This window comes from Nomascus leucogenys, chromosome 4 (assembly GCF_006542625.1).
Source record: "Nomascus leucogenys isolate Asia chromosome 4, Asia_NLE_v1, whole genome shotgun sequence".
In the NCBI taxonomy this organism is placed as follows: Eukaryota; Metazoa; Chordata; class Mammalia; order Primates; family Hylobatidae; genus Nomascus; species Nomascus leucogenys.
In genome coordinates, this window is record NC_044384.1 from 54,804,062 (window position 1) to 54,815,188 (window position 11,127).

General features: G+C 41.0%; 1 protein-coding gene across 2 annotated transcripts; it reads left to right on the forward strand.

Moving 5' to 3' along the window:
* The first annotated feature begins 9,244 nt into the window (after nt 1–9,244).
* On the forward strand, nt 9,245–10,021 carry LOC100598999 (WW domain-binding protein 2-like). Of its 2 annotated transcripts, XM_030810104.1 has the most exons (2): nt 9,251–9,655; nt 9,779–10,021. In XM_030810104.1, the coding sequence occupies exons 1-2, from the start codon at nt 9,251–9,253 to the stop codon at nt 10,019–10,021; spliced, it is 648 nt and encodes a 215-aa protein (XP_030665964.1). The 2 variants fall into 2 exon arrangements, with proteins under 2 accessions (XP_030665965.1, XP_030665964.1); XM_030810105.1 differs by having other exon boundaries at nt 9,245–10,021.
* The last annotated feature ends 1,106 nt before the right edge of the window (nt 10,022–11,127 follow it).

Here is an 11,127-nt window from a genome sequence, read left to right on the forward strand (position 1 = left end):
TTTACCACATTGCCCAGGCTGGTCTTGAACTCTTGGGCTCAAGTGATCTGCCCACCTTGGCCTCTGAAAGTGCTGGGATTACAGACGTAAGCCACAGTGTCCAGCCTTTCTTTCAATTTTCAATTATTCATAGCTAGCATATAGGATGCAATTGGTTTGCATATTGACCTCAAATCCTTTGATCTTGCTAAATTCATTTATTAGACCTACTGCCTTTCTTTTTTGTAAAGTCCTTAGGATTTTGTAAGTGCATGATCATAGAATTATCAAATATAGGCTTTTGTTTCTTTCTTTCCAATGCACATATGAATGGCTAACAAGCACATTAAAAAATGTTCAAAATTACTAGTCATCACAGTGAGACACCACTTCACAACCTTCAGAATAGCTAATGTAAAAAAGACGGAAGATAGTTTTGGTGAGGATGTGGAACAACTGAAATTCTCACATGCTGTTGGTGGGGAAAGGAAATGTTACAATCACTTTTATTTATATCTTTTCATTCTCTATTACAATGTCTAGGAGTTCAAGTACAATGCTAAATTGAAGTGGTGAAAGTGAATATCCCTGCTTGTTCCTGATCTCAGTAGAAGGCATTCCATTTTTTACTATGTAGTATGTTATTGTAGAAGTTTTGCTCTTTGGGTTTGTTTGTTTGTTTTTGAGACAGGCTCTCACTCTGTTGCTCAGGCTAGAGTGCAGTGGTGCCATCATAGCTCACTGCAACCTTGAACTTCTGGGCTCAAGCAATCCTCCTTAATAGCTGGGACTACAGGAGTGCACCACCATGCCTGGCTAGTTTATCATTATTGTTACTATTTGTAGAGACAGGGTCTCTTTTGTTGCTCAGGCTGGTCTTGAACTCCTGGCCTCAAGTGATCCCACCACCTCAGCCTCCGGAGTCATTGGGATTACAGGCATAAGTCACTGTATCTCGTGTATAAGCTTTTTAAACATAGATTTTCCTGGCTGGGTGCAGTGGCTCATGCCTGTAATCCCAGCACTTTGGGAGGCTGAAGCGGCAACATCACTTGAGGCCAGGAGTTTGAGACCAGCCTGGCCAACGTGGGAAAACCCTGTCTACTAAAAACACAGAGATTAGCCAGGCATGGTGGCACACACCTGTAATCCCCGCTACTCAGGAGGCTGAGGCACGAGAATTGCTTGAACCCAGGAGGCAGAGGTTGTAGTGAGCCGACATTGGGCCACTGCACTCTAGCCTGGGTGACAGAGCAAGACTCTGCCTCAAAAAAACGACAACAAAAAGAACATAGATTTTCCATATCAACGGGAAGACGTTATCTCCTATTACTAGTTTACTAGCTCTCATTATGAATAGGTGTTGAAATTTGTTAAAGGTTTTCTGAGCATCTAATGAAATAATTTTTTTTGCCTTATTAAAAATACACAAATTACACTGATTTATTATTGAATGTTAAATCAGGCTTTACATCTCATTTGTTCAAGATGTAGTCCTCCTTTTACATTTTGCTGTATTTGACTTGGTACATTTGGCTAAGAATTTTTTGTGTCTGTATTCTTGAGGAATATTGATTTGTAGTTTCTTTTTTGAGACAAGGTTTTCAGCCTGGTTTTATACCAAACTAATGCTGGCTAAAAAAACAAAACAGAGACAGAGTTGGAAAGTAACTCTTTTTTTTTTTTTTTTTTTTTTTTCAAGACAGAGCCTTGCTCTGTCGCCCGGGCTGGAGTGCAGTGGCACGATCTCGGCTCACTGCAAGCTCCGCCTCCCGGGTTCACACCATTCTCCTGCCTCAGCCTCCTGAGTAGCTGGGACCACAGGCGCCCGCCACCACACCTGGCTAATTTTTTGTATTTTTAGTAGAGATGGGGTTTCACCGTGTTAGCCAGGATGGTCTCGATTTCCTGACTTCATGATCCACCTGCCTTGGCCTTCCAAAGTGGGAAAGTAACTCTTGAAAGAAGTTATGTAAAATTTGTATTTTTTCTTCCTCAAATGTTTGATAGAACTCACCACTTTCCTTCTGGAAAAGTTTTTATTAATCCAATTTCTTTTAAGACAGGGCTATTCAATTTTCTGTTTTTTCTTGTCTCCATTCTGAAAATTTGTGCCTTTCAAGAAATTTTTCAATTTCATTTATGGTGGTGAAATTCCTGGTGTAAAATTGTTTATGATATTTCTATATTCTCATTTTAATGTTTGTCAGACCTGTAGTGAAGTTCTGCTCATATTGGTAACTTGCGCCTTCTCTCATTCTTTTTGATCTTTCTAGAACACTATTAATTTTATTGATTCTTTCAAGCTAAACTTTTTTGGTTTTGTTAATATTTTTTGTTGTTTATTTCTATTTCTCTGATTTTTTTTCTTTTTACTCTTTACTACTTCTTTCTTCTACTTACTTTGCATATAATTTGGTCTTCCTTTTCTAGCTTCCTAAAATGGATAGTTCAATTATTGATTTTATACTATTTTTTTCTAGTATCAGCATTTAAAGCCATAAGCTTCCCTCTAAGTAGGACATTTGCTGCCTTCTGCAAACTTTGATATGTTGTGTTTCATTACTACTTAGTTTAAAATATGTTAAAATTTTCTTCATAATTTCTACCTTGTGTCGTGGATTATTAAAAGTGAGTTGTTTGATTTCTAAATACTTGAGATTTTCTTAAAATTTTATTGTTGTTGAGTTTCAATTAAATTTCATCGTAGTCAGAAAAAGCACTCTGTAAGATGGTAATCTTTTGAAATATATTGAGACTTGTTTTAGTCAGCATATGCTCTACTTTTGTGAACCTACCATATGAATTTAAAAGACTGTATATTCTGCATTTGTTGGATATAGTCTGCTATAAATCACAACTAGGTAAAGGTGGTTGATAGGGTCACTTAATTCTTCTAGATCCTCAATGACTTTTTTTTTGGTCTAGCTCGCATATCAATTACTGAGACATTTGTGAAAGTCTGTAACTGTGATTGTGGATTTGTCTATTTCTCTGTCAATTTTTCCTTGGTTATATTGAAGCTGTCTTATTCGATACATAAATATATATAATTATTATATTTTTCTGATATATTAGTTTGGTGCAAAAGTAATTGCGGTTTTGGCAAAAAACACAATTACTTTTACACCAAGCTAATATTTACCCATGTGCCATTATAAAGTTTCCTTCTTTGTCTCTAACAATGCATCTTATCTTGAAGTCTATTTTTTCTGCTATTAATATAGCCAATCTTATTTTCTTGTGCCTACTATTAGCATGGCATGTCTTTTTCAATCTTTTTACTCTTAACCTATTTATTCCTATATATTTCAAGGGCACCTCCTGTAGACAGCATATAATTAATTCTTTGTTTCTTATTCAGTCTGACAATCATGTCTTTTGATTGGATATTTGACTAATTTAAATTTGGTGCAGTTGTTGAAATAGATGATTTTAGGTCACCATTTTGCTGTTTATTTTGTTTGTCTTGTCTTATCTCTCTTGATGCTTGTTTGTTCCTCCTTTACTACCTTCTTTTGTGTTAATCAAATATTTTTTAGTATTTTGTTTAATTTCTTTACTGGCTTTCTAGCTATATCGAGCTAATTATTAAATTTTAATAGCATTGTTCTAGAGGTAACAACATATATCTTTCACTTATCCCAATCTACTTAGAGTTCATACTGAATAATTTCAGGTAAAATATAGTAACCTTGCATCAGTATATTTTAATTTCCCTGTCTTCTTATTTTAGTATTATTGTTGTCATTTGAAGATGAAATCAATGTTATCAACTCAATAATACAGTTTTACAAATTTTGCTTAATTTGCCAATTGTCTTTCAAAGAAATTAACAGAAGAAAAAAGTATATGTGTATGTGTGTGTGTTGGGTGTGTGTGTGTGAGGGTGTGAGTGTGTGTATATGTATTTAGTTCTTTTAATTTATCCATGCATTTTCCATTTCTGGTGTTCATCATTTTTTCCTGTAAATCTGAGAGGTCATCTGGTGTCATTTCCTTTCAGCCTCAAAAACTTACTTTATAGATATGAGCTGAGAGGAGTGAAAATAAAAAAAAAATTAAATTTAAAACCTACTTTAGCTTTTCTAGTAGCACAGTTCTGCTAGCAATTAATTACCTTAGTTTTGTTTATCTGGCAATGCCTTAATTTCTCTTTCATATATGAAGGATAAATTCTTTGGATACAAAATTCTTGGTTGCCAGTTTTTTTCTCTCTCCAACAGTTGAAATATGCCATTCTAATTTCATATGACTTTCATTACTTTGACATAAAGTCACCATTGATCATATCATTGTTCTCCTGTATGTAACATGCCATCTTTCTCTGGCTGCTTTAAAGATTTTCTTATTATCTTTGACTTTCAGCATTTTCACTATGAAGGTTTATTCTGTCTAGGGTTTGCTGAGTTTCCTAGATTTGTAATTTAAAGTTTTTTCCATAAAATTTTGGAAGTTATAGGCCATTCTTTCTTTTAACACTTTCTTGCCCCTTTCTCTTCTCTCCTATTCTCTCTGCCTACCATTCCAATTATACCACTTTGTGTCTCTTGATATAAATAGGTCTCTGATGCTCTGTTTATTTTTCTTCAAGTTTTTTTCTTTGTGTTATTCAGATTGAGTAATTTCTGTTAATCTCATTTAAAGTTTATTAATTATTCTGACACTTCGATCTGTCTTTAAAACTAAATTTTAGTGAATTTTTTATTTAACTGAAATGAGTAAATTCTTCACTTAAGTGATGGTGCTTCTTAGCTCTAGAGTTTCCCTTTTTTATAGTGTCATTCCTCTGTTGAGATTTTCTAACAGCTCTTTCATTAAGACCATTTTCCTTGAATACTTTGAAAGTATTCGAATACCTGATTTGAAGTTTCTTTCCTGCTAAATCCAACATCTGGGCTCCATTAAAGTCAGTTTCTATTGACGTTTTTTGTTTTTCTTGAGTATGGGTCACATATTTCTGTATCTTTGCATGTTTAGTAATTTTTGTTTGAAAAGTGGACATTGTAGAAAATACAATGTGACTACAATCAGTTATATTCTTAAATATTCGTGTTATTTTTTCATTAAGCAATTAATTTGCTTGAATTTAAATGGAAAACTTAGTCTCCTCTGTGGTGTGTAGTTGTTGATCTCATCTCAGTTTTTATGACTTCCAGCTGCTAAATAACCTCTTGGTAAATTCAGAGAACTCATCTGGTGCAGTTCTATCTTTACAGACTAAAATCCTGTCTGGCTTTTGCCTGCTTTTCTAATGCCTTTGTCAGATTCTCCCCCACATATGCATACTTTACTAGTCAACCAGTGATGTGGGCAAAATTTTTACTCAAGATTTGGGGGTTTCAATCCTTTTGCCATTCTCTTATAGATTTTCCCCCAAAATTTCTCCTGTCCTCTGTTCTCTGTTACCTTGAGCCTGGAATGTGACTGATATTTTTCTTTGCCCTGGCCAGGGGTATTGGGGAACATCTTCAGGCAGGATAACTGCAAACTCCCAATTCTTCCCCCTTCAAGGTGTTTAAAAGTAATCTGCCTACTGTCTTCCACTTTTGGATGTGTTCTTATTCCTATAAATAGCTGTTTTTTTTGTTTTGTTTTGTTTTTTTTACAGATTTTATAATCGTCATCTGTAGGAGGGTTTATATAGCAACTCCAACACAATTACTAGATGTGTTTATGGTTATGTCTTTAGTCTTTATCTTCTTTATGTATAGTACATGAGCATGAGGGTAGGTACATACTTTATTACTGTACATCCATGATTTCACACAAAATAAATGCTTCATAAATATTTGTTGTATGATTAAAAATTCTGACTGCTACTGTAATTACACAATTGATTCCTCAGTGTACATTCACAAATATTTATTGCTTTTTTAAAAAAAAGATTCTCATAGTCTCAATCACAAGGTCTGTCCCTTGAGGAGCTAGTCCTCATTTTTTTTACAGGCTTTTTGGTCACCTTCTGAAACAACAAGTGAGGGGACCATATTTACTCAGTGGAGTTTCTTGTATGACCAATACCAGAATATACTACAAGCAAATTATGTTTCTTTCTTCAACTTCTAGAAAAAAAGAATGTCATCTGTGAGTACTGTCAATGGTCTTGGAGATTCTCACAGGCAAGGGATTCCCCAATATGACTGGATGTGGCTTGATGACCACAAGGCATTTTGCTTGTGTCTTAAGGCTTATTTCATTCTGAAGGTCACAGACTATGACTTCCCCAAGTAAGAAGTGAGCCTCCTCCCAACCTTCACTTTGGACAAGGGGCTTAGCCTACAACTATTAACAACAACCAGGCACCAACCGGTGTAGGAAGCAGATGCATTTTTCTTAGGCCAGTTGCTATTAAAGCAAAACAAAACACTTCCCTCTATACAGAAGAGTTGGTATCTTTTAGATTGCAGCTGTTTTTGCTTCTCACTGATGGCTGCATTCCTGTTTTGGACAAGAGACAATTATCTACAAAGTGTGTAATATCATCAGGGGGCCTGGAATTAGAGGCAGTGTATCAGCATTAAATAGAAGTAATTATTATTACCAGTTTACACTTTTGGATATGGGGGTTATTTTGCTTTCTACTTTGAGCTACACAGATGAAGAGTACTATGTAGGTGTTACTGGCTGCATGTTGGGAATGTTATATATTTAAACAGTTTGCAGTTAATTAAGAGTATTGACTTGGAACTAAATCACTGGTCTCATACAACATCTGTGCTCTCTTCCTATCTGTCTATGTATTTAGATGGTGTCTATCACTGTGGTATCTAAGTGCTCTGAAAATCTAATTAGGCTAATTTCAACTTCCTCTGTGAGGGAGAAGGATCTACCTCTCTTCATCACCCTTCCTGCCAGAGCCTTCTTGAAGGGAGTCATTATTATTCCTTGAAGAGAAAGGCAGTTGAAAGAGAGCCTCAAGCAAGAAACAGCATTTCTCACCTTCCTTGAAAGTTGGGGGTTTGGCTTCTAGAAGTGTTTTCAGCTTGTAAACGGCACCAGAAAGGCAAAAGGGCAGATGCTGCTGAAGAGTCTGGTAACATGTATACAGGGGAAAGAACACTGGAAATTTCCTTGCAAGCCCTGGGTTAAAGAATTTGCTGGTAGATTATGCTTGATTGTGTACTCACGACGTCCAGGCCGCCACCACCTGACAGACACACAGTGTTTGTTTATCCAAGGAGCATAAAGGCAGTGTTCTCTTTCCAACAATGAACAAGTGTTGTTGTTCCGTCTGTGGGTCTCTGTTAACATTCCCACATCTTAATTTCTGGGCTGAGGAGAGCTGCCTGATTTCATTGGTTTTCGGTGTCTAGTCTGCAGATAGAGGTATGGAGAAGACAGCAGCACAATCATTGTGCGTTCCTTTTTGTGGTCATAACCCACAAGGGTTACTCTTCCAGAGTGAATCCAAAGGCATACATTCATGCACAGGCAGAGAATTGCAGTCACACAGCAGAGCTTGTTAGTTGGAAAGGAGAAAGGATCAGAGATGGCCAAGTATGTTAGTCTGAGCTGGGCCAGGAGCTCTGTGATGGAGTATGAAGGAAAAAGAAGGAGGTTAAAAAAAATCAGTACTTTACCTCACTCACAGCTCAAACACAACATGGCTAGTGTTATCAAGTTTTTGATGTCAAAGTTTTTTTTTTCACTCTTTGCTTGAAATTTGCATTATGTAGAGCAGTGGTCCCCAAACCCCGGGCCATGGACCAGTACCAGTCCATGGCCTATTAGGAACCGGGCTGCACAGCATGAGGTGAGCAGTGGGCAAGCGGGCATTATTGCCTGAGCTCCGCCTCCTGTCAGATCGGCAGCAGCATTAGATTATCACAGGAGCATGAACCCTGTTGTGAACTGCACATACAAGGGATCCAGGTTGCCTGCTCCTCATGAGAATGTACTTCCTGATCATCTGTAGTCAAACAGTTTCATCCTGACACCACCCTCAAACTCGGTCTGTGGAAAAACTGTCTTCCACAAAACCAGTTCCTTCTGCCAAAAAGGCTGGGGGACCACTGATTTAAACTATCCAAGAAAATGATGGGAATGTTTGGCTGGGAATATTGAGATCAAGTTCATTTTTAAAAAAGGAATTTTTTAATTTCCTCATAAACTGGGTGCAGTGGTGCCTGTCTGTAATCCTAGCTACTAGAGAGGCTGAGACGGGAGGATTGCTTGAAGCCAGGAGTTCAAGACCAGCAACGGCAACACAGACCCCCATCTCTAAAAGAATATTTTAAAAATTGTCTCCTCTTTTTTGGGATGCAGAGTTTCACTGTGTCACTCATGCTGCACTGCAGTGGCATAATTATAGCTTGCTGCAGCGGCATAATTATAGCTTACTGCAGCCTCTACCTCCCAGGCTCAAGTGATCCTCCCACCTCAGCCTTCTGAGTAGCTGAGACCACACATGTGTACCACCACATTTGGCTAATTACAAAAATGTAGAGATAGGGTCTCACTATTTTGTCTAGGATGGTGTCAAACTCCTGGGCTTAAGTGATCCTCCTGCCTTAGCCTCCCAAATTGTTGTGAGTACAGGCATGAGCCACTGTGTCCTCCTTCTGGCAAAGAAAATTAAGAGTACTGGCAGTATGAGAGATTTGGTATAAAAAGACTGAGACCAGAAACAGTAGGGTGGCAGCATTTGGGACTGTCCCTCTCCTCCAAGCTGCCCTTGGTCTCTGGAGAAGGATCGTGGGGCCTCTCTGCAGGTCTGTCCAGGATCTCATTAAAGAGACTAGTGGGGACCTAGCATTAGAGAGATTTTATAGCTTGAGGATGTGTCCAACTGTGACAAGAAGATGACTGTTGACTAAAGCCAATCCTTCACCTCAGAAATGCAATAGCGTCTTTCCAGAGCTGACACTCCGAGGAGAGTGCTGCATGTGACACTGCCACAGATATGAAAAGCAGAAACTTCCGCGTGCAAATGACCACGTGGAAAGAGAGGAGCACAATCCTCCCCCTCCTCCCTTAAGCAACATAATTAGTAGCTGAAATCTCTCTATGAGGGTCCCCTAAATGGCTGAGCCATTTCACCGGCCCATTAAATGAACACAAAAATTTGTTTGTAAGCTTAGTCTTTGGCCTGCCTCCACTCACCTTCTAAATATGGAAGACCTAGGCTAACTTCAAGATTTCTTTGGGAGGGTGTGGATTCCCCTGAGTTGCTTCTCTACCTAAAACGTCACGTTTGTGAAGATGTAGCCACCACCATGGGCTGGTCAACTGCAGGATGGGGCGTCTCGGGGCTGCTTTTGGAAAGACTATGGTGCTCAACGAGAGTCACTCAGAGGGCGGCAGAGTGGTCACCAACAACACTGAGAGCATCCCAGTGTCCTACAATCTTGTGAAACTTACGTTCAGTGACATGAAGAACGTGCCAGAGGCCTCCAAAGGGACCAAGAAAGGCACCATCTACCTTACCCCTTTCATCTTTCTGTCCAGGGCGAAGGATGCCATGCAGTCCTTCGTAATGTCATTTTATCTCGTGAAGGCCTGTGAGATCAAGCAGTCTGTGTTTGATACAAACCGCATCAAGGGAACAGTGAACGCCGAAGCAGGCAGTGACTGGGAAGGCTCTGCTTCCCGCAAGTCCGCCTTCACGGCAGGGAGCGCCACTGAATCTGGACAGCAGGTGCTCCAGGTGGCATCTCAAGCGTCCAGGGGTGAAGCCCTCAGTGGAGCCTACGGCCACTCTCACATGCCTGGCAGGACTTGTGCCTTTCCCCCGCCAGTCACTAGTGGAATGTATCCCTGCCCTCCTGGCTGCTCTTCTCCACCACCTTCGCCTGAGTTCTGTCCAGGACCTCCCAAGATGGACAGGGCCATGGGGTATGTGCAGCCCCCGCCACCGCCCTATCCTGGGCCCACGGAACCTCCGGTCAGCCCCGATATTCCCTGCACTCCTGCAGCCGAAGCCAGGGCCACAGAAGCATCTGCCAGCACCTATTATAACCCAGGCAAACCACACCACGTCTCCATGCCCATGAAGCAGCCTCTGCCATCTTACCGGAGGGAAGATAAGAAGACCCAGTAGACGCCTCCCACCTCCAGCCTCCTGCTTCCCTCCCAGTCCTTGTTTCCTACCCCTTCCCTCAGGGCTGTGGCTGCGGCTGGGGGAGGTGCGGGAGGGCCTCGTTCTTCCTCCAGGTCTGATCATAAACAGTTACCAGGAACGAACACAGGGGGACAGTTGGGTCCCTGGCCTCGGGAGAGGCCCCGCCCCCCTTCCCAGCCGCATGCCTCTCTCATATCTCTGGGGCTCTTGGGAGCATGGGGTGTCCCTCCTGCCCCCCACGCCCCCGGTCCCGTTTCACTTTCGTAGCTTCTCCCTACACAGGGACTCTCTGGCCACCTCCTCCACTGCAGTCCAGCTCCCTTGGTCTGGCAGCCACTCTACACTCAGCCTCATGAGCCCCCTCAGACCAGCCAGGTGTCTTCCCAGAGACCCCCGCCAGGCCTGCTTCACATTCCCTCCTCTGGTCTGTGCCTGGCCTGAAAAGGCCACCATGTGCGGACTGTCAGCCCAGATTCCACTCAGCCAGGTTCTGGCCCCAGCCACTGTCACCCTCCCCTTCCCTGTCCTGGGTCATGGTGTTGCCAACTCCATGTGACTTTTGAGGCTGTAAAATGAGCTTCCAGGGCTTGAGTGGCATCAGGGCAAGCATACTGAGGCTGGGGAGGAAGCCTCCCTGCTTTCTGCTAGTGTTTCTGGAATGTGCTTTCCATCTCCTCTCTTCCCTCTAGAAGGGGCTTCTCTACTGGAACTAGAGAATGCATATCTGTGCCGTTGTGCCACCGGGGGGCTGCTGGGTGGGCCAGGAATGAGGGCCCCTGACCCCGCATGCTGGTGGAGCCCCTCAGCTTACCTCTTCCCCGTAAGCCTCATGCCCCCAGATACACTGACATTTGTTCTAGTTCATTCCTGTACTGGCCATGAAGTGAGGAGATGGTTATTTAAAGAGACTTCCCTATTTATTTGACAAAAAATCCAGTTAATATATTAATGTGAAATAAATCCTGTTTGTACCTTGATTTGTTGGCTGAAAATGTGAAATAGTAAAAATGAAGTAACAGGAAAAAAAAAAGTAGGATGGTCCAACTCCTCTCTGCCTGAGACTCGTCGGATAATCTCTGTGTCTT